Raw genomic sequence first — 24,958 nt, 5'->3', positions numbered from 1 at the left:
TAACACTATTTAAACAACAAAAATGCAAATTAATACAATGATGATCGAAAGCCCCATACATTGCCAAACGAAAAATCTGTTATGTACACTTTGTTTAGCCTCTTTGGTCTCCACTCCCTACAAGGCCACAAGTGAACAAGATAAATTAAAATATGGAGACAAAACAAACAGAAAATAGAAATACATCAACAATCAACATAATAATTTTGATAATTGCAAATTACTTGAATGATCCTACTTACAAACCCCATCAAATTAAAGTTTACAAATGTTGGATTAGGTTCTCTGGACATATTGACAAGGATAAAATGTATACAAAGTTATAAAGATGATTACTAATGATCGTTGGAGGGTGATTAATTGGTAGTGGACTGGTGAAAAGTGTTTCCGACTTGCGGGGGTTCAAAACAGATTTGACGACTAATATTTACTCGACCTTGTAATAAAATTCGACTTGATCCGACTTGAAAATAAATTTAAAATTATGCAAAAATCAATCGGGACACAAAATCCGATTTTAAAACGATTCGAAACATGTGACCGGAAATAGACACAATGACCCGAATGAAAGAAGAATAAGAAGGGTGTAGAAGAGGAATCAACTTCATGGCCATGATCACTGAAAATGAGATTTTAAAAACTGTATAAATCAGGAGTGAAGACGCTATTTTTATCTCTGAATCAAATGCGAATATAAAATACTTTATATAAACCGGTCCTATCTGATTCAATATTATGTTTTTAAAATCTGAACCGACTAAATTCAAAACCCAAATTTGTAAATTTTGTAGAATGGAAGATCGGACATGATGAAATTCAAATGATTTAGATCTGAAAGTCGAAACCATTCGGTCCGATCGAATTTTGCACGTCTCTAGCCTCCGACCAAAGACATACTCCACGGTTAGAGCAAGTGGTGCGACCCTTTGGATTTTAGCTGCCTGTTCTACCAAAACCCTTAAATATTTCTCATCAGTAAACCATAAACCCACAACAATCAACACAGTAAAGACTGAAACAAATGGAATGGTGAAACGGATCCTTCCCTTCGTCACCGTCGTTGGATCTCCCTCACTCCGCCCTTTCATCACCTTACGCCGCCCTTCTTCGCTGCTTCTCCATAATTACATTGTCATAGAAGTTCATCCGCCAAAATCGTCGCCTTTCTTTCACAAACCGTACGGATGTTCATTGCCATTTTATTCCGTCAATTTCTCCCGAATTATTCATTTACATTTTAATTTCTGGATTGAGTTAATGCCATTTACATTTACATTTACAATGATCCAGGAATCTCAGCGTATTGGGATGCGCACAATCGTTAATGCCGATGCATAGTGTGGTGGCTGATGCTCGATTGACTTCGCACATTGTAGTCGACACGAGAACTTATTGGGAGTTGTCTCAGGGTACCTTCACTCGCACTTGTCAAGATCTTTAATTTCTCCTTCACTATCTCCTTTACTGATGTAGTGAGTCTCGTTTCTTATGCTATTAATTATGTTTCTTTTTCTTTTTAATTTTTTTTTAATTTCAAATTGGTTAGGGTTAGCCATAACCATAAAATGACTAATTTTTGGATTGTTTCGTATCATAAATGGAAATGTGATGGAGAGGGAATGCATAAAGAGATAAATAATACCTATCATTATTATTCCCTTCTATTCTTCCTACTTGTTTTATTTATTTTTGGTTACTATTTATTAATCACTCTTAATTTGTATTTTGTTCTGAATCTATAAGTTAAAAATGTAGTCATATGAGATTTTATTTTATTCGTTTTAATGCAAAGATTATGAATATCAAATTTTTATGATTTTAATCGTCCACAATTAAAAATATTAAAGATTCGGCATGTATGAAAAAGATAAATGGGACAAGTAGGGTTAATTCTTTGTTGTAAAGAGATGTAAGAGAATGAGAGAACCGAAAAATGAGATTGGTTTATAGTGATGATTGAGTGGTGATAATTTGGAGGGACCTTATGAAAAAAATTGGGTTAACCCAATGTTATAACAAACACTAAGTAATGAAATGAGTCAAGTGAATTGTTTATATGAAATTTTGAACTTAAAAAGCTCATACCTAACACTCTTGTTTGGTGGTTTTTTAATGCTAGAATATGTTCTTAACTTGGATTTTGATAATATTTCCTTTTAGGTTTAAAGATAAGATGATTACCTAGGATTTGACATTTATTTGCACAACTTGAATTTAAAAACCTCCATTTTCTGTAACTAGGGATAGTCCTTGCTCGTGTCTGGCCAAACCAACTCGAACCGGAACCCTTAATTGGTCCGAAATGGGTTTCTTGTCAACAAATGTCTTCACGCTTATGTTAACATCTTCACGTTAATTTTAATAATATTGGTTTCGAAACAAGGCTATGCTCGTTTTAATGTAATTGTATGCTAGATTTGCAAGTACGGTTTCTAAATTCTCAGCACACAATATTATTGGTGTCGAAATTCGGAGTATCAAGGATGGGTAAATGCTGCCGCAACCTAGGCAATTTAGCCATTTATGTGTTTTTTAAACAAAAACGAAAAAGAAAGAATACACTAATCTGGAGGATGAGGCTATGGCGACAATGGTGATGAATTGCTGATAGATTGAACAAGATGGAGTTTGGAGACCTTTAGGTTTTTTTTTTTAGAAAGGATGAAAAATTGAGAAGTTTAGAGAACGAAGACAAGTGAGAAACATTTAGTGAGAGATATGGTAAGAGCTTCTGCGTCTTGTAAAAATAAGGCCGCATCGCCATGCTGTAAAGATTTTCAAAAACGAACCAACATTTCTCGTGTTGTACAAGTGTAAAAAATCGTATTTTGGGCCGTATCTATGAGTATCTTAGGATTTGACCGATATTTAGGCTTTACAATAAGTGTATCACTCCCGTTACTGCATCACTGTTCCGTTATCGCGAGCGCTATTATTACTGTATTTTACACTATGAGCTTCTGCGATACATCCATTCTTCTAAGCTATAGTGTTCTTTTATAAAGGGCGTGCCGTCGTGGTAGAGTATATAATATGTCATGAGGTCTAACTATAAGCTTAAATATTTGATTAAAGTGGTTCATTTACATTTAAAAGCATATCTCTATACTTTCGTATGGTAGAATTCCGTTTTTATTGGCTTTGAGCGAGACAATAGGGAAATATGGTACATCTTTGTTTTGTGTTTTTGCTCCTTTGCCGACCTTTAAACATCCGTCCAACAAATCAATGGATGATTATTGCCAACAAGTCAAAGAAGGGGGGTAATTGAAAAAAGAGTGAGTTGTCTAAGGTGCAAAGCTCCTTATGTTGCTAAGGTGCGAGAAGAAAGCGAGGGCTTGTTGATTTCCGACATTGTTGCCTTTTTAGGGTCATTTGGGGCAAGTTTATGCAAAAAGTTGTGTTTGATAATTCTGATTTGTTTTTAATTTTGTGATCGAAAATGGTTGAATTAGATCTTGAATCGAGTGTTTGGAAATCATTAGGATATAGAAATTTTTGGATATGATGATAATTTGACAACTAGCTTTTACTGCGAATTTTTGAAAGAGGGAGAGTAGATGTGGATATAAGTTATAACATGAAACAAACTTCTACCTAGTAAATTGAAGAGGGAGGTACCGAGAAAAGAAGAAGCAAGTAGAAGCAGAAGAGAAATATCGCTTTTGGCATATTTAGTTTATCTCAAAATACAAGTGGACTTTGGCTGTGCTTGTTTTGTAAATGATATAGGATAGTTTCTGATTCCAAATCTATCTTTGGACTTGCTTTAATTGTCATGAATTAGCCAAAAAAATATCCAAATGCCTTTTTAATGCCAATAGTAAAATGCAATGATAGGATGAAATCTGGATCTGAATTCTAAAACCATTTTTCAAATAGGCTATGGCTTTATTTTAAGAAGATAATTTGAAGGTGCTGTAGCATATTAGAGAAGAATTGACAATGAAATAGAATTAAGAGGTTTGCGGCATGCTTTAGATGCTCCTAGACAAGGGCGCCAAATGTGTTTTATGTGCATCTCCTTTGTGCTCTCAACTGTATTTTGAATCTATAAATTATGTTTTGCTCTATTTCTTTTTCTTCTCCCAATTTTTCCATTTTTCCTTAAAGCCTTTTAGCATTGACTTTTTTCTTTTATTAGAAACATTTTTTTTAAGATTAAATTCTTACACCCCTTATTTTAATATGGCCAAAGATTATAGCTCTTTGGTTTGGGGTTATAAATAATAAAATGACTTATTAAATCACGTGCACTTCTTATTTATGTGAAGTTGCTGATGATTTTTACCATCAAGGGTTAATGGGAAGCAACCTGTTTATTAAAACTAACAAGTTTATAACAAGGGTAATTTTGTGTGCATACGTCCCGCAAACCCCACCTTAGGTGGGAGCCACTTAATTGCATTATGACAGTGAAGTTTTGTGGTCGTGTTGTTTACATTAACTTTCTACCAATGAATGACAAGTCCTAGTGGTTTTCAATGATAATTGGCTTAATTAAGGGTTTTTTAGGTAATTACCATGTTAATAGTGATTTGGGTAATAAGTTAGTTTTTAGTGGGTTTGTTATTGTAAATAGGGGGAAGGGAGAAGGTAGTAATCATCTTGAAAATGGTATACACATTGTGGGTGGGTCTTATACTTGGGAGATCTCAAGCGTCACGAATAGCTTAATTTATCTTAGTTTACTTTTTAGGTTTGTAATCATCCTTTTATCATTCATTTTATGATATAATTTCACTTTTGTCCTTTAAATATCATTTTTCGATATCTCTCATTGGATTACTTAGTGCGTAGGTTTTAGCAATTGCTTGGCATTGTTTTTAGTGAGGTTTAAGATCAATTTATTTGGACATCTCTCACTGGAGTAGTGGCCACTGAAGTATTTAGAAGAACACACTATTCTTCGTATTAAGCAACAAGAAACAACATAGCTAGAATTTAGAAAGAAATTTACTTAATTTAGACATTACTTGCTTGAGTATGGATTCATGGTCAGTAATATGCTAGAACATTAATTGAACATATGAGTTTGGGCTAGGCTTATGTGACTGTTTGATTTTATGTTTTCTTTTATAATCATTTTGAATTCAATGCGAGTAGTTGGTATGCATATAGTTCTGGTGTTTTTGTGAGATTATGTCCCCTATTTAAAAATAGGGCACCTTAGTTTTATGGGATTATACAGTCACTTGGTTTTAAATAAATACCTATTATCACTATGAGCAAAAGTGTGATATTACATGGTTTTTGAGCTAGCGAGTGGTGAATCGATTTAATGATCTATATTTCTCCAATACTCGATATGGTGACGTCTTACAGTACTTGCATGTCTTGTGATTGATGAAGAAATGACAGTTATTAACTGCTATATTTCTTATTAATGTTTTAGGTTCTTAATTTGCCTCTGATCAAAAAAGAAAGAAAGAAAAAAAGGAAAAAGGAATCAGTCAAGTTGCTGATGAAATTGGTGTGGGAGCACTATAATTTGAAGTATGTGATCTTTAGGTATCAATAGAAATAAGTAGATTTCATTTAGGGTATGTCTGGATGGAATGAAATGGAAGGAAAGGAAGGGAAGAATTTGAAGGAATGAAAGATTTTTTGTTTGAATAATAAAATGGAAGGGAAGAAATTTAGAGGGAAGGGATTTGGAGGGATTAAATGAATAAGTTTTATTAAGGTCTCAATCTCTACAAAGTTGGAATGATTTGAAGGGAAAACTCTAATTTTTTTTCCTCTTCCTTTCTTCAATTTCTTTTCTTTTCCCTTCTCTTCACCCCTTCCCCTTCCCTTCCCTTCCCTTTCCCTTCCTTTTTTTCTCTTCCAAAATATTATCTAAACATAGTGTAATGCTAGAAAGGTTACCGTGTTAATTTTACGGATTAAGTAAAATTTTTCCTTGAAGAAGTACTTAAATAATCTTTTTGTCAATACTTTGAGTAGGGTGATTAATGTTTTCATTAGTATTGATTGAGGGAATTATTGATACGTGAATTAATCTTTCTTGACTTGTGCATGTTACTGGTTGTTTTTTTAAACTATGCACATAAGTCATCTATGAGACTATGACTATATACAATCTTGTTGGTTAGAGTAGATGACTGGGTGACGATTTCTATTTCCCCTGTCCCTCTGTTTTCCTCCTCTCATGTCTGAGTAACTATTTTTTACCCACCCGTGCGGTAGAACTTACTCGCCACTTATAGATAGGGACATGGTGTGGTGCCCGACCGTGTGGGTACTCCACATATGTCTTCAGCCTGTTGAGTATGGAATGGATTATTGTTTGGAGGGAATGGTTTTCAATGACCATATATGACTCTCATTTCTGATTTTAGTCGTGCACTGATCAGGTAGTATTTGAGTTAACACATCCATGGTGTCATTTCATTTCTCATGTTATCTTTAAATTGTCCAATATACCACAGCTGTGACCCATAATTTAATGTATAGCATGGAGTCTTAGCTAATCTTATCTTTGAACCTTATATAATAAGGGAAGAGTGAAAACATCAAATATTTCTTGCTGATCCGTGTAGTTTATTGATTTTAGAACCGCAGTAGGAACTACGAAGTAATTTTGGTGAGTCCATATTTTAAATATTCGCTACCTATCATTAAGGATATGCTGAGCATGTTGCAACTTGTAACTTGCCGACTTTACTAGAAAGCTGTAGAAAATTAAGAGTACACGAATGTTGAGACAGTTATAGTGCAATATATATTCTGCTTCATAATGGTTGCCCATAAAATTTTTTAATCTTTAATGAATTGTTTTGATGATTGGATGTATAATTCCTCCGTTTTTAGCCCCCCCTAAACACCAAACTTTTTAAAAGGTGTCGTATAAAAACTCTAAAGGGGCGGAAGAAGTGCATTTTGTACAACTCTATTTGGCAGTTGAGGTCTTAGGTTGTGTGGAAATCCTCGCATAAAACTAGGTTTAAGAAGTGAGCTTCCCATTTCGTTATCAAATGAGTTATGTTTGGGAAGGCCAGTTTTCCCCTCTTCAATGAGGAGTTGGTATTTGATACTGTTGTCCCTAAGAGATTGTTAAATTTTTTTTCTTTAGTCTGTCATTTTTACTTTGTTAGAATGAAGATGTCCCTATCACTTTCTCTTATTTTCATTCGCACATTTTAACTTTTTATTAATATCATCTACATTCTACACACTTCGAATGGTAACACTATTTCTTAATCTTCATGCAATGTACATCCATGGCACTTTCTTGGGGTTGGACGGATTAATTTGTATTCAATATTTTTTTATCTGTGTAGTAGGGGTTGGACATACTATAACTTTAAAATTGTGTCACGTGTACTCGTATTTCGTTATAGGCATCATTGAAGATTTTGATCCGCAGGATATATTGTTTAACTTATAAAGCTAAAAAATTAAGGGGAAACAAGAGCAAAATTCAAAATTCAAAATTCAATTTTGTTTGTAATTCAACTAAGTAAGAAACTATGAATCATCATTTGCTTATGATGTTGAAAGCAGTAGGAAAAATATTGCTTATAGTTTGCAAATAGAAAACAAGAGACATGAACAATAAACAAATGCTTCCTATTGATGCGTCTTCTTTGTTCTTTGTTGATTTGTAAATTTGAAGTTGTTATTTACCGGCCCATAGTTTCTCATCCATATTGACCACATTATACTTATGGATTGCGATATGTGTATGAACTATAGAATTTATTAAGCCTAAATACAAGCCTATAAACTGGATTGTCGTTTGTCCGCATTGTATGCACATCAGTCTTTTATAACTCATTATTGATTATTATAAACTGTCATTAGTTAATATGTTCAGATTGTAGTCAAACAATCACTATAAAGGTAGTCTTTGTATGTTAAATTTTAACATTTCAACCTTTTTTTGTGTTTCTATATCAGTATTTCCAATTATTCTAAAGTGAATCAGTGAAAAACAAAAACTCTTAGAAAGAAAGTTTATGCTGAGAGAGTATGCCTTTTCCAGTTCTTCCATCCCTTTTGGTTAATACTTATATTTGTATCTCAAGATGCATTCAACTCCTTCTTCAAATTGGTTGGGAATAGAAGAGTAAGATTGTAATGATCCGTTTGGTAATTGTCATTAAAATTTAGTGTAATTTTAGTGAGAAAATCTCTTTGACATGATTATTTGTTATATTTGTTCTACTTCCAATTATTTCATTTAAACCAAAAAATTCATTTAAATGCGTACCATTTGAAGAGTCGATAAAGGCGATAATGAAAAAGTATGAACAAAAAAGTAAATTGATAATATTTCATTACCATGGCAATGATACGATTCATTTTATAAAATTTAAACTACAAATCATTTTTATTATCACTATTTATTATTAATAACCAAATGCCCATAAGAGTATGTGTACTAGATATTTTGTAGATGAAATTATCTGCAATTTGCATTTTATTTTTGCTTTTTTCTGGTGTAATGTAGTGATAAGCTGGATTTAGTAAAAACTGTTTGTGCTTTACTTTGAAATACTCACTAGTAACAATCATAAGTGTAAAAGGTTGGAATTTTAAAGAGTTTCGAAGAGGAAGAGGTAGGCATAGGGTTTACATGAGCACGACAATAGATATAATATAAATGAATAGAGGAATCTGATGATAATTGAAATTGATTTTATTAGTTATGATTGTTACAATAGTATTAAATATCATCATGAGTATTAGATAGTGTTGAATAATCTTATTTTGCTAAATGGAGTTTTAGTTATAGTTGCAGTTGCAGAAGATGGGTCTATGCAGACTGTTTGTGGCTATAAGTAACCCTTTGGCATGTTGACCTTTTTTCAGGATCGAATTTAGAAGGCCACCATTTTCTGTGTGTATAATTATGATGTGGTCCTATGAGCAATTTGATATCTCATCTGTTAGATTTGCAGCAAAGTATGGGTAGAAAGTTGCTTCTGCATTCTTAGAACACATCTTTTTCCTTGGAAAGCAAAACCTGTTTTCTCGAGTTTAAAAAAAAAAAAAAAACCGTTTTCTTTAGACTCTTCCTTTGCTTAGAGTTAGAGGTTGCACCTTCGACATCTAATATGTGTACAAACACGTACTTGGAGTACTTGGTTTCTTACCGAAGTCACGAAAATTTAGCTTAAAAAGTGGCAAGTTTGATACTCGGATTTGTACAAGTGAATTTGATGTCAATACCCGAGTCTGAGTAACATTGATTGAGAAACTCAAATAATGGTGGAGGAGTTCAGAGTACCTCCTGAACGTAGAAGAATCCTTTTCTTTAATAATTATAGGTCTACTTGATTTAAGATAGAAAGAGGGAGAAGATGCATGGAACCAAAATCCTGTCAGAAGCCTGCAGTGAAAGATGAGATAAGATATATAGTTGTGTTAAGTAGGTCGTAATACAGAAGCATCCTTCTCCACTAGTATCATTAAGATTCCTCAGCTTACCCATTCCTATATAAGACTAAGCAAAATGTGTTGTAGTCCCTGCAGAAGTACCATTGAGTCAAAAATGGTCTCCGAAAGGGAAGATGTCGAAAACCAAACTTCAACTAATGATCAAAGTGAGATTAGTGATGAATTAGGGAATTGGTTAAGCCTAAGCCTCAATACAGATGAGGCGAATACAGACAGTAATGTCGCTGCTGCACAGTTAGGTCGTGGTGGTTCTGTAAAGACGTTTTCTTGCAGTTTTTGTCAAAAGAAATTCTACAACTCGCAAGCGCTTGGAGGACACCAAAACGCTCACAAAAGAGAGAGGGGTGAAGCCAGGAGGCATAAGCTGTTGATGAAGGAATTTGGGTCTCCTCTTAGCGGTGTTCATGTGGTTCGGTCTCTTGGGATTCAGCCGCATTCCCTCATTCACAAATCTGCTATAAGAGAGAACCCAATGTTGGGAGGTGCTCGCTTTAGGGATTTTAACTGCGGACTTGGAACCACTTCTTCCACTGGTAGCCCATGTGTGGTAGGTGAGCGTATAGCTTTGGTTTGGCCAGGGAGTTTTCGGGTTCAAAAACATCATCCTACCAAGCAAATGATGATTCATAATGAGATGGACTTGAATCTCAGTTTATGATTTGAATCTTTCTGGTTATTAGATCATCTAATTACGTTAATCTGATCTCGGTTTTTTGTTTTCTCAGGGTAGAATGATCTCCTACATCAATACTATAGCTCATTTTAACTTGACTATGCTTCTTAAAGTTTTTGTTAAAGAAATAGTACTCTCGTTTCTTTTCAAACGTCCCATATGGTTATTTAGTACTATTCATTAAATACTCTTAATTTGTAATTTATTCTTAATCTATAAATTAAAACATAGTTCAATAGGATTTTGGTTGATTCATCTCGACATAAGGTGTATTATATGTATTTTTTATAATTTTTAATTATGCACATTAGAGATATTAAAGATTGAATTAGTGCATTGTCTAACGTACAAAAAGCAAATAAGATGTTTGAAAAGAAAATGGAGAAAGTACTTACTATTTACTAATCAAAGTCTCTTGAGAGACCGCCTCCTTGAGAGATGTATCCTAAACCCAGTCTATTAAAGATTAATGTCTATTTACCGTATTCTTAATGCCCACTTTCATTACCTTAATACTTATCTACCTTATCTTTAATGCCTACGTTTAACATCTTAAATGTCTACTTACAACATTTTTAATACTTACTTGCCATATTTTAAAAAATTAGAGATGATCTCTCAAAGAGATCGTCTCATAAGAATTTGTGTTTGCTAATTTGGAATTATATTTGAGAGAAGCTTCTTTTTTCTTTTTTCAGTTTTGGCTTTCTGGGAATTTTGCTTTTTTTTTTTTCTTGCAATTTAATTGTTACTATATTATACTCTATGTTTTTTAATAAAGTTTTCATAAGAAATATTCACGTAAATTAGAGAAAATAGATACTTTAAAATAGTGGATATATTATTTTATTGAATAATAAATTTAATGGAGGAAAAGTGAGGATTATAAACATTAAATTAATGCTAATAAAAATTAATATGGAGATCAAAACTAATAAAAAATATTTTTATAAATTTAGGGGTGTTTGGTATGAAAGAGAAAATAAAAGGGAAAGGAAATTAATAAAGAGGAGTAAGGGTAAAGGTGAGGGTTATGGCTATATGTTATTTGGTATAACGATGTAAGGGAAACACTTATTTACGTTTCCTTTATTTGGTTTGTTACATAAGTTGAGCTTTTTTATTTTATTTATTTAGTTTTTTTTTTTTTTTTGCAATAATCTACAAAGGGCATTGTGTTCATTTTTGTACAAATATGTGTAACATACTCCCAATGATATGATACTATGTATGCACTTGACGAGATATGAAATATTAACTTAAGCAAACATTAAAACAACATTTCCTTGATAAAACCCAAGCTTAAATAAGATCAAACATAACAATTTGGAATACTGTTATTCAGGTATTCAACTAATAATCTCCAAGCACATACTACAAGTTCAACCACTAATAACATTCCAACTCATGTCTTTTTAGAAGACCACTTTCACTTTTTCTAAAGAAGATCGAGCACATATTGTTTCTTGAGGTTCAAATGAGCTTGATAAAAGATGCGAAACTTGTGTTCTTCAGCAATGAGAATTGTAGCTAATGTTAAAGCTTCAGAAGGTGAGACGCCATCTAATTTCATAACCTCTTCCAAAACTTTATTCACTTGTTCATCCATCTTCTGCTCTCTCTCTCCTCGGCTTTGGCCCATGCATTAGCCATGGTGCCAGGATTGACATTAATGTTATCAAAAATTTTCCCGAAATTACTTGTAGCTTCATGAAGAGAAGAAACCAATTTATCAACATCACTTTGAAGAGTTTTTTTTCCTTTCAATTCCTTGAGCTTGAGTTTTTTTGAAGATGTTGAATTATCATTCTCTTGTTTAATCGAGCGCTTCTTGAATTGTATAGAGTGAGTAGTTGACCGACTTCTTGAATCTACATCATCCTTCTCATCACTATCTATGAAAATTGGCTTCTTTGTAACTTCAACATCTATGTTATTGATTGCTCCAACAAAAGACTCACTCTGATCACCAGTGGCCTTATCTTTAGCATAAATCTCCTCAAAGATGTCATAGTGAGGAAAAGGTACCCCATACAATCCTTTACCCTTCTTATGAACCTATTCCAAAAGAAGAAATAAAATATTGAAGCAATCAATATATAACTAACAAAAATTGAACCAGAATATCTCTTTAGAACATCTCAAAACATCATGAGAGCATTGCAATTTGTGGTACTCTTCTGCAGTTTGTGGTTGTCTATCTATTCATTCCTTAAGATGATACAGTTTCCCTCTATATGGAGCAAGAAAACCCTCATAGTTTGTATACCCCCATCGACCAAATAATAGTTACCTTCAAAATTATTGAAATTAGACGATTAAATTGAGTTTTATTAACTATATAATTCTTCTTTTAATAAATATGATGAGTGCAATTATTTGCACTCATTTGTGTTAATTTCATACTCCTTATGAGATGTTTTAGTGAGATTTAGGTAGTATTGTAGGTGATATTTGACATTTTCGTCTCATATGCTCAATAATGTATTTTATGCAATTTTTGAGGCGGAATTGAAGTTTTATTAGGTCTCGGGGGTGATAAGAGAGTGAAGGCCCGAAGAAATGGCTTAAGCCCCCTAAAAGAGGTGAAGAGATCGAACCAAACAAGCTTCAAGGCGAAAAAACGAGTCGTAGCTAATCGAGTCGAGAGCGATGAGGAGAAGAAGAATGTGTTTCTTTCAGCTGTTGCTGAAAGATTCAGAGATTTCAAATCCAAGCTAGTTAACTCTCATTTGTAATTTCAAAACTACCTTACCCGAAGCAGACTAATTAAACGTGGGTTAATACGAATTTGAGATTTAAGTATATCAAATATACATTCATGCTTTGAGAACTATTCTCAAATTCCTTGACAACACAAGGAAGTTGTTTTAAATTTGTATTTCTTTTCAGGACTATAAACAAAAATAATATCATTTGAATCATATGCCATTTACAAAGTGCAAAAATATATTATGTCTATCATTATATAACTTTATATGATTTTAAACAATTTAAAATAACTAGTTATTAACACTTTAATTGTAATACCCTAGATTTAGCTTGAAAAAAGATTGATAGACTACTTATACCAACAAGGTAAGATGCATCTTCTTTTCTAGGAAGCCCATTTGCTAAGAACTCTACAGTTAAGCGTGCTTGGTGGAGATCAATCTTAGGATGGGTGACCTCTTGGGAAGTTTTTCCGGATGCGCACGAGTGAGGCCAAAGTGCGCTGGAAAGACTTGTGTTGGTTTGTGGGGCTAGTTTACAGTCTCCAAGATTAGTCACCAGCGGTCTGAGGGGCCGGGGTGTTACATTATTCATTTGAAGTTGTCCGTTATGAATATAGTGATTCCAAGATCCTAATTAAAATAATTGTAAGCGGACTTGGGCCCTACTCTTAAAATTATTTTAGCAAGATAAGTAAACTCTTTTACTAATTACAACACATGTAATTCTTGGTTTATAGGTAATATCTCTATATTAAAATCTATCCCTTTGCTTCAAAACCCAAAACATTTTTGATGATTTTGTTGAGTATAACCAAACATACGTGTAAATTTCCCAAATTTACTCTATTCTACTTAAACCAATAAGCAACACCCTGCTTGGGCAGAACCTATCACTAATGGTAAAGGCTTCCACTAGTGGAAAAAACCTCATTTTCTGTGTGTTTTTTGCCATCATATGCTGTGGTTTTGACCCCAAGCATAAGTGATAGCAGCAGATGACTTATTTTAAATGCTGCGGTTCAAAACCGCAGCACAAAAACACATTATATGTTGCGGTTCTCCATGTACCGCACCACATAGTGATTATTATATTTTTTTCTTTCGTTTTATTAACGAACCAAAGCATAATATTCATTTATAATATACACAATTGAAATAACCAAATAATTCCCATAAATTCAGCGATTTATATGCACTCGAAGAATGATAATAAACATAAATATACATCACAAAATGGCGAAAGTATAAATATATTAAAATCTAACAATAATTTATATTAAATATATAATATGTATACAAAAATCAAAAATCTAAACTAATTACGTACACTACCAAACACATAAATTAGTTACATACACGGCCACCTTTTTCTTCAATTCATGTATTTCCTCTTTTGTCAAAGTGCGTGATTGTCTTGGAGTGTCGTATAAAATCTAAATATTATATAAAATAATTAAAAAATAAACTTTATAAAATACATACATTAGATTTTACATAATATTAAATATATATATAATATTATAATTTAAGAATGTAACATATATACATACCGTAGCAATATTTTCGGCTCCCACATTTTTCACGGCTTGTAAAAGATCGTCCATAAATTTGAGAGTGTAGTTGCCGCAATCAATACCATAATCTTGTCGAAAGCATTAAAAGATAATAGATGTTCGTGCCAAAAAAGCTTTAAGAACCGTAAAAACGCAACTTAGTATGTAATTTCAAACATATGACTATTGTTTTCAATTCTAACCATTTCAACACAATAATATATACTAAATAGTGTTGTGTGCCAAGTTTCATTCAAAACAAACCAATCAATTTATAATTTCAATATGATTTAGGAGTCATATAATAACATCATTACATGTATAAAATTAGTAATTTTTATTCAAATAATTCATAAACCGTGCTCCACACGAGAATCTATCTATCTATCTAGTCTAGTCTAGTAATATACTAATCTTAAAACCACTTTGACACGTGGTAGCTTTAAAATGAAAGTTGATAAATGCACAATTTTTTACCACGTTTCACTTCAAATAATATTTCTTAATTAAATGATGTATGTATTATGATAGTTGAGGAATGCACAATTTTTTGCCACGTGTCACTTTAAATAATATTTCTTAATTAAATAATGTATTTACATTTGATTAATTATTTTTTACTCTAGAGTGTAAATGTTATTTTATTTTTTGCTTCTATTTCTATCTGAATGAGCTTTTATAATACCTTTATAATTCTCTACAGTTCTATGTTCTGATGATTTAGTGAAATCAAATATCTTCCTAATATTAGAACAATTTTAATTTAAGGTATCATTTATTATCTGACTTAAATGTCAGAGTTAAATCAAAAATCGAAATTCAATAAGAGAATTGAAAATTTATTGCTTCAAGTATGGGGACTTCTTATAAAATGTAATGTCTTTATATATATTAAATTTATTTTTGATATTGTTGCAATTAGATGTAACATGTAAACAACTTATTTTATAAATTTAATATCTACTTTGATAAAGTATGTAAAGTTTTTAATATAATTCTTAAATGTCTTTTTTATCTGAATAATTAATAATTATGCTAAAAAAATTATCCTAATAGTTAAATTACTACATATATGAAAATTTTAAAAATCTCGTGCATTGAACGGGCATTACACTAGATTATTTATTACATGTGTTGTAATATTATATTTCCCGTATCATTGTAACTAATGTTTTTCGAGTAGAAGTAGCATCTAGTAAAAACTTAATGGCATGTTTAATACGTAACGAATCTACTATATTTTGTATATTGAAAAAAAATGAATTTTATTCATAAATTATAAAATATAATTGGAGGACAAACATAATTATAAACTAATGAAGAAATGCCCTTTGTCTCAAATTATTGATTATAAATTATTTGATTTCTTGAAAAGAATTTTAAAAACTAAAAAATAGCTATAAATTATTACATTGTTTATGATAATAAATATATTTTAGATACAATGATTAACACATATTTTACATTATACTAGATTTTCATCATCTAGCATTGATTGAGTCTATTTCCAATAGGCAATTAATATTTCCGAATATTAGTTTTCAACGGTTGATACAAAGCATAAATTGAAGAAAATTATACAATAATCCAATAATTGTAATTCCAAATTTAGAAAATATATGTGCAAATGAAGTAAAAGAGGCATCAATCCCGTGTCCACAACTACACCATCGTGTTCATTCCGTGTAAGAATTTCAAACGTTTCTGATTCGTTAAATGAAAATATTAATTAACATAAAAAATAAATAACATAAATTAAAAAGTGGACATAATTAATATATATGATGCCACCCATACCTTAGCCAGCAAACCTTGTATTAACGTATCGTTTCCAAATCTTACTTCTAAATTTAATTAGTATTTTAATGTAATGATTAATTAAAAGTCAACCACATCCGTACGTACTCTACACGTTGATTTTGATACATTGTACATTGTACCCGTTGATTTTGATACCAAGAAAAATGCCCTACTCATCACCTATTAGGCTAATTTAACCTTTTATTACTTATTATCTATTTGCTGTGAATAATCACTATTATTAATTATTTATAATTAATTCAACATTTGTATATTATTTGCTAACACCCCTTTCCACATTTTAACCAGTTATTATAGGTATCTACCATCAAAGAAGAGTAGGGTAAGACCAACGAAAAAACATAAGAGGAAAGAAGAAGTGAGTAAAACGGATAGTAGATACCTAGAGTAGGCGGTTAAAATATGAAAAGGAGTGTTGTCAGCAAATAATATACAAAGGTTGAATTATTTAGAAATAATCAACAGGAGGAATTATTCACAACAAATGGGTAATAGGTGGGATTATTCTAGACAATTTTTCCTTTTTATTATGTGAGCAGTATTAGAAATGTTAATTCGGATTTTTTTATTTATACTATTGGTTACTTAAATGCAATGCATAAATTGATTCTAATATGATTTAGGTTTACTATCTTTATGCAAGTTACTATACTTTTTGTGAAATAATTTTTTTTTAAAACTTTTATAAAATAATTTTACATAAATATTTATGCTAAATTTGATTTTAAAGTGTGAAATAAATAGTTGTAATACTTTATGTAAATTAATGTAATATTTGTTTTTATTAGCATAAATTAGTATGTTATTTTTTTATTAATAATACTCATAATTTTGAATTGCGTAATTCATGTACGAATCATTTTCCCTTTTATTTAAAATAAACAAATAGAAGTGTCATGGTATTATTTATTTATTTATTTATTTAAATTATTCACGTTATATTACTTAAATACCCCTTGACCTTTCGGGTTGACTTTGACTTCCGGTCAACGGGCTTTTTCTAGATTCCCCATTTTCCTTGAATGGCCCATGGGCCAGTTACCCCTAAAAACCCTAACTCCCTACTCTTCCACAATGCATGGTTCTCCTTATTTCAAGATTGATAACTGCCCACTACTCCCATGTTAGTCCTCCTCCCATTACTCCCATGTTAGTCCACTTCTCCTCAAAGATAACTCCCCTTCCTCACCATTATAAATAGGGACAGCCATCAGAGAGGAGGAGACATTTGAAAAAATAATCGACAAGAGCCTTACTTGTTCTCTACTTCCTTTTCAACTCCATTAGCCTACCAAAATTCAGTAACATCAACCGCAATATCTTGCATTCAGTTTATAATCACTCACTACATATTATCATATCCACGTTCTAACTTGAGCGTCGGAGGGGTTTTCCGGGAGATCACCCCCCGGACAAGGCTAACGTGTTGTTTCGCAGGGATTCAAGTCGCTTCCTTCCACGAGTCGCTCCTCTTGATCACACTTCCACCTATCTCCAGGTATTTTAAGTGTCTTTCGCACTTCCTCGTTTCATCACCGAAACAAGAAGTATAAATATAATTATATTAATATATAATCAAATTTTTTGTCATTTACTGTGATTTATTTGTTGTGAACTAAATTTTCACAATACACTAGATTATACATAGTCGAATAATACAATAACTAGCTTTGTTATCGCGCAATATAATTAAAATTTCCTGCTTTTTAAACAAAGGTCACTACGATGTTAGCATGTTAGCATCGATCATCAATTTATAAAATGCTAATGAATTCTTGCTATTTTTTACTTCAAAATATAATTTTGCATTATGTTACGGCACGAGATTTGCCAAGGACGTATTTCGCTAGGCTCGGGAGAGTATGTAACCGAAACTCTTGAAAGGAAAGATAGGAAAGAAAACCCTTATTTTTTCAGCATTTTACATTGATAGAATTGAAACTCATAACCTTAAATTATGAAATAAAACTAGAAAAATTATTCGGAATAATTAAATTTTCGTTAATTTTTCTATTAAGACTAGATTTTAATCAATCATGAATAATTCTAATTTTAAGATCACAAGCCTAGGAACATTGTTATTTAATGATATTCGATTTTTGCATATTAATTGCTAAAAAAATAAAAACAAAATTAAAAACTATTTAAAATTAAAAGTTAAAATCAAAAAATAAAAATTAATTAATTTCTCTTTAAATTATTTAAATTTTTAATATTTTTTATTTTTTTATGCAAAATGACTTGTTTTATTAGGTCATATGTTACCTTTATGCATTCTTAACAAACACCCCTATAATTAGGATATATTATTCATGTTTAATCAAATACTAAAATTGCTGTGAAAAATTAATAAAATATTACAATAAAAAAATTAGTAAAATATTAAATTATTCTGAATAATTTTTTTCAATAGAGCCAAAAATATTTGGTTTACCCGATCTTATTTAAGCAAATTGGATTGTCTAGGATTACGTAATAGATAGTACGAGTTTTAAAACATATATATTTGATATTTTCTAGAGAGAGGCAAATGAAAACTCTTGAAATTATTTTGAATTCACTTGTTTGTTGTGAATAACTATGGCCTAGATATACCTTTACCCAGAAGTTTGTTTTTTTTTTTTTTTTTTGTTGACAATTATTATTTGCCTTTGTTAATAATTGACTAATTAGTAAGTTAAATTAATTTAAGACATAAGAGAGATTGCCAACTTTCTATATATAAAGGAAACGTTATGGGGTAGTGACAGATAATAACGTATAATAATCTTCTAGGAGTTTTATATATTTTTCAAAATTTTGAGATTTTAAAATACTCTTTTATTACCTCAGCATGCGTGTGTCTCATTTTTTTAATTGGTCAGTTTATCATAAGCGTTCATTGCTCTACATAGAAAGCTGTTTGCAAAATCTCCTTTATTTAATTCCACAAAATTCTTCAACTTTAATTTTTATCTATTTTGTGAAAGACTAAATGAGACACTAATGATAAAATTAAAATAATAAGTAATTCGCTTAAAATAAAATTAATGAAAATTATTGACTAAAGGAGGCTCATGAAAGGAGCGGGGCTTATGAGAATCAAACTCAGGACCTTACAAGGAGAAAGTGGTACATGCTCCCACTAAGGATATATATTCAGAGTTATTAAAATTATGACTGTTAAAATGGGGATCCAACTTAGGATCGATAAGGGGATAAGATTGATATTCGTAGGAAATCGTAGAATCTTAAGGTTCGTCAAATATGTTTTCATATGTTAAGGAGGATTAATTCTGAGTCATATTTGTTCATTTTAATTAATTGATTTTTATAAAGTTTTTAGTTGTAAATAAAAATTTATTTGGCTTCATCTTTTAATTGATTAAGAAGAATACTTTTAATCCTTTATGAACTGCGAATTAATAAATACCAGAATATTCATAATTGTAATAACAAATATTTTTTTAATTATATTGATATGCAAGTAAAACGTAGAATGTAAGAATTTTTGAGACCACCATTGTAGAATTAGATCCTAGAATTGTATTATGATCCTATCACTCATATTCTTAATCTTCTTAGGATATAGGATCCTATCATTATTAATATCCTACTTAAAATGTTAATCGCTTGCCTATTTTTAGATCATACTATAAATTATAATCGTAATTTACTAACAATGATTAAATAAATTAAAGACTTCAAATAATGTTATTTTCATAAAAAAAAAACCAATCCTTAAACATCGCCACCCCCAATGAAATTACGAATTTGCCCCTGAACTTAAAAAAATTACGAATTTGCCACTCAACTAAAAATTTCTTATTAATACTCTAACCTCACTAAATAACTCCTTTATCACACTTAAAAACAAAATTACAACATAAAATTTTTGGAGCAAAAACTAAGAAATTCAATCCGCAAATAAATAATCGAGGTAATTTTTATTCGAATCGTATTATTTTAAATTAAAAAAAAACGAAAAAAAATTAAAAATTGAGTCAGTCGCACGAAATCCGCGAGCCCACCGCGGGTCAGTCACACGAAACCCGCGACTCTATCGCGGCTCAGTCGCACAAAACGTGCGACTGAGCCGTGGTCGAGTCGCGGGTTTCGTGCGACTGACCCACGGTGGGCTCACGGATTTCGTGCGACTCGCCCATTTTTTTATTTTTTTAATTTAATTTTATTTTTTTTATGAATAATTATTATTAATTTTATTTATATTATTACTGTTGTTATTATTATTATTATTGTTATTATTATTATTATTATTATTATTATTATTATTATTATTATTATTATTAAATTTTTTATATTCTTTTAAATATTATTTTTATTATTTTTGTTGGTGATGCTATTGTTGTTGTTATTGCTATTGTTATTGTTATTGTTTAGTAAATTTTTCTTTAATTTTATTTTTAAATATTATTTTTGTTATTAGTGTTATGATTATTATTATTGTTTGTGTTATTATTGTTATGATTATTGTTAATGTTATTATTTTTATTAATATTAATATTATTATTATTATTATTATTATTATTATTATTATTATTGTTAATTTAGAAAATTAATTACAATAATAATAATAATAATAATAAATTTGTTCTTACATTATATTTGTTGATAATGATTAGTTAAATATTGCTGTTGCTTATTAATTATTGTCTTTTGTTCATGTGGTTAATTTAACATAACGTTCGATTATGTTTATTTATTAATAATAGTTAATTAAATTATCAAAAATTGCGGTAAATGGCTAGTACTCACCGGAAAGGAAATGGTTTTTTAGAAACTTGCTGAGCGGGAATATTTCTAGGCCTAACCTGCTCAGAGGGGACCCTCATGAGAGGGGTGTGACGGGTTCTACTAGGAGGGCTAGGCAAGAAAAGGCTGCCAGATACAGTGAGGACCAACGGTTGAGTACGCTGAACCAAGTGCGTACTCGTTTTGATGACCAGGCTAACAGCCTCCAGAGTAGTTGGGGGGTTTCTAGTGATGATGATAATGATGCTGATGATGTTCAATACCAAGGTCCTGATCTTCGCCCAGCGGACTGGACTGTTGTCCGGGGGCCCGAAGGGAGATTGTCACGTGCCGGCCCTAGTTCTTTAGGCGCATCTGAGCGTGCCGGACATAGTCTCATTGATAATGAGCCGCCACGGGGGAACAGCTTACAGTCCGCTGGAACGAACTGGTTAGTCACATCGCCCCAACCCGGGGGGCCCACAGATACGCGCCTGATACTCAGCTATGGCGGGCACATAGCTAAAATTGTTTTTGACGGCTCTGAGCGTACGCCTCCGGTCCTGGAATGCCGTAGTAGAAAGAAGCCGTTGGAGGCGATCATCAGACTGCGGGATATGACCGATGCGCTTTACGATGTTTTACCTTCTACTCCCCTCGGCCGGCTACCGTATGCTACGCACCAGCACATCGACTGTGTTTTGATATCGGCCTTCGTGGAGAGGTGGCAGCCGGATACAAACACCTTCCACATGCCATGGGGGAGATGATGATTATGTTGCACGACGTGCAACGTATATTAGGCATAGGTATTGAAGGTTTTCTACCGGCTGAGCCTTCTGAGGGGGAGTGGCAGGTCGACATTACTAATCTTTTTGGGGAACCCATGTCCGAGCTACGATGGAAAGGGATATTCACCAACGGTTGCGTCAACGTTGCTGAAGTGATGCAGTTGTGTCATCGGTCCTAGGCTATGGAGACCTAGTCGACAGCTTACTACATGGCTATTGTCGGCTCTACCCTGCTGGCAGATAAGACCAGAACCGACATGCGACAACGTCGATCAGGATAAGATCAGGATGAGATCGCCTGGGGTGCGATGACGCTGGCCTACATGTATTGCCAACTGGGAATGGCATCTAGGGCTGGTTGGAAGACCATTGCGGGTTGCCTCACATTGCTCCAGACATGGATTTACGAGTACTTTCCCGCCTTTCACCCTCATCCTCGCCAAGCAGATGTGCCTAATAAGACTAGGGTGGAGATGTGGTCCACGCCCAAGCCAGGTCGTGAGATCAACAGGCTGAGGGACTACAGAAGTATACTAGACTGCATGACGGAGACTCAGGTATTGTACATCACATCATACTTTGTACATATTGAATTTCATCTACAATTTTTATAGTAATGACGTACACAATAGTATAACTATGATCTATCTACAAATTGAATCCCATCTACAATTTCTATAGTAAAACTGAATAATGATTTACACATCACGTTACACTATGGACTATCTAAATTTACAGCATCTTCAGCGATGTTGTTACGTTGTGCTAGTCGTGGCCCGTATAGTTTATTCCAAAGCATAATCCTACTAGTAAAATGTGTTTCTATATGTCTAGAAAAATTGTCAACTGCTTCTCTCCAACGTTGATGGACTGGCGGTAGTGGAGATGAATCATCGTTCATTAATAGTTGAACAAAATGATTTCAATTCACCCAACATATATGTATAACTTTGTTTACACTATGCACGCCCGATGTTTTCCTTAACGGAAGAACCAAACAGTTGTACAACAGATTACCATCAGCAGAACCATAATTAGCAATGCCAATGTTAAGAAACGTTGCTGCAGAGCACAATGCTATCGGTGCATCCATCCAGTGAATATAATGAGCAGGTCCATTGCCGTGTGAACCAATTCTGAATATAGCATCGTCTAACGACTCCTGCGATATATACAAACTTAGGTATTGGTCTCTGTTCATTTGCATTTCCATACACATAGCATGTCTTAGAGGCTATGCCTCATCGCCTCCCAACTCTGTGGCGGTAATAGCTCTAAATCTACGGTTACCATTACCTACGACATCAATCTAATCAAACAAGTAAGGAGGAAGAATATGCAGGATGTGATTAGGCCATGGAAACAGTGAAAAATCACGACCTCCTGGATCATTTGAGGTTTGTGTACCGAATAAGTTGAAGCTAAAATTAATTCCAACTGAGGCTTGTGTTTCCCGACCACTAGATTTACTAGTTGATCTCCCGCGGGATGAAGATCTAGACCCTCGACTACGAGAAGATGATCTACTATATTCAAATGCGCTTTTATTTCTTTTAAGGGTTTTGCTTGTGGTTGGTTTTCCCTTTCTAGGTGGACTTGCGTAAGGCTCAGGTATATCGGCTCCATCAGGGTGTAGTTCATACTCAAGTACCTGAGACAAGCGTGGTACAACTGCGGAATCAGATTTTAAGACTTCATCGACCAAAGATTGAAAGTACTCTTTGTCATCAGCGTTCGCGTGTCATACTCCTTCGTTGGTGTCATCTCCTACCTCTGTGTACGTCAAAGTACTCCAGAATGGATGAATGTCATCCAAATACAATGTAACTTGTGAACCAATGGACATATATAAATAACAAGCACACGGCAATCCATGGGTGCGTTGAAGTACACAACCGCATTTGTTAAGTACATAATCAACCAAATCTAACATACGGTTATGCTCAAGCCGTAGCTGCTCCAAGGCATAGATAGATACATGGCGATATAAAGGTCTAAAGAAATGTTGTCGTAACGACCTTGCTACAGAATTCATGGATTCCTGTAGCGCTTGTCAGATATTGGCTTGCTGGTTTGTAATCTGTGCGTGCGCCCTTTTAAACAAGGTATCAAATGAGCTATTACCGCTACCAAGATAATACTTAAAAGACGAGTGCTGGCTTTCAACTCTGCTGGTAGTCTGGTTACCCATGTGTAAACATTCATTCGTCCACGCATGCACAATTTCTCTCTAAGTGGAATCCATGTTCCAGCCAAATATCGAACGATTTTTTTGTTCCTAACCAACCAGGTAGTCACGATCGATTGCCATCTCTGTTCAAATTCATCAATTGTAGAACTTTCAACCAAGGGGTTCCATCTACTTTTCCTGAATACCTGCCCTTGTTGATTTCTTTTTTCGCCATACAACTTGTCCACCATATTTTCAACGTCGTTTGCAATATGCCAAATGCATAACAAATGCCGCACATCTATATTAAACACAACATTGAATGTAATTAAGACATATTCAATAAATAGGACGACAATAATTAATCAACAAAACCTTTTTACCAGGGAAGACGTCATGAATAGCTGTAGATAAACCTTCGTCTTGATCAGTTACAATGACGCTAGGAGTATGAGCTGTGCCAAAAATATCTCTCAATCCCTGCGACACCCACGAATATGACACATACCTCTCATCTCACATCAAACAGAACGCAACCAAGAAGTTGTGATTGGTTGGTGTCATTCCGATAACTTCACATAGTGGCCACTTTTGTTTGTTTGTTTTGTACGTTGTATCTATCAACACAACATACGGCCATGTACATATCATTTGGATAGAGGTAGGATTTGCAACTAATAATCTGCTCAATCCCCCTTCATTATCCAAGCCTATCCAGACCACGTAATTAAGTTCTGTGGCCATATAAAGACAGTGTTGAAGGGGAGTCCTACCCTTCATCTCTTACCTCCTTATTGATTGCCTAGCATTATAAATCTGATTCATACTAGTAAAAAACCAGGAAAATTTCTCTAATAGAAGTCATGATAAAGGCCGGTGCATGCCGGTTGCACTAAGCTGTCGTATGTGCTCCCGAATATCTACATTGATCCTATTTGCCCTTACATGACCATCTCTGTACACTAAGAACGGGTGATTATCTCTTCCTTTTTCACTAGGACACACCCTTACCGTCCAAGGTCTTTCTCCTAGTTTACGACTACTTACTACAATCATAAATTTACACCCACAACTTCTACTTTTAGAACCAGGTCGGG

General features: G+C 32.9%; 1 protein-coding gene across 1 annotated transcript; it reads left to right on the top strand.

Moving 5' to 3' along the window:
- Positions 1–708: 708 nt before the first annotated feature.
- On the top strand, positions 709–10,610 carry LOC130824139 (zinc finger protein 7-like). Its single transcript, XM_057689028.1, has 2 exons — positions 709–1,472; positions 8,821–10,610. Exon 2 carries the CDS (start codon positions 9,464–9,466, stop codon positions 10,064–10,066), a length of 603 nt encoding a protein of 200 aa, XP_057545011.1. The 5' UTR covers positions 709–1,472; positions 8,821–9,463; the 3' UTR covers positions 10,067–10,610.
- Positions 10,611–24,958: the final 14,348 nt, after the last annotated feature.

Source organism: Amaranthus tricolor, chromosome 9 (genome assembly GCF_026212465.1).
Source record: "Amaranthus tricolor cultivar Red isolate AtriRed21 chromosome 9, ASM2621246v1, whole genome shotgun sequence".
Taxonomy (NCBI): domain Eukaryota; kingdom Viridiplantae; phylum Streptophyta; class Magnoliopsida; order Caryophyllales; family Amaranthaceae; genus Amaranthus; species Amaranthus tricolor.
The sequence above is the reverse complement of the archived record's forward strand: the minus strand, read 5'-3'. Positions and strand labels throughout refer to the sequence as shown.

What these genes read in the sequence shown, in the direction of transcription:
- LOC130824139 (XM_057689028.1), top strand. Translation starts at nt 9,464, where the DNA reads ATGTGTTGTAGTCCCTGCAGAAGTACCATTGAGTCAAAAATGGTCTCC.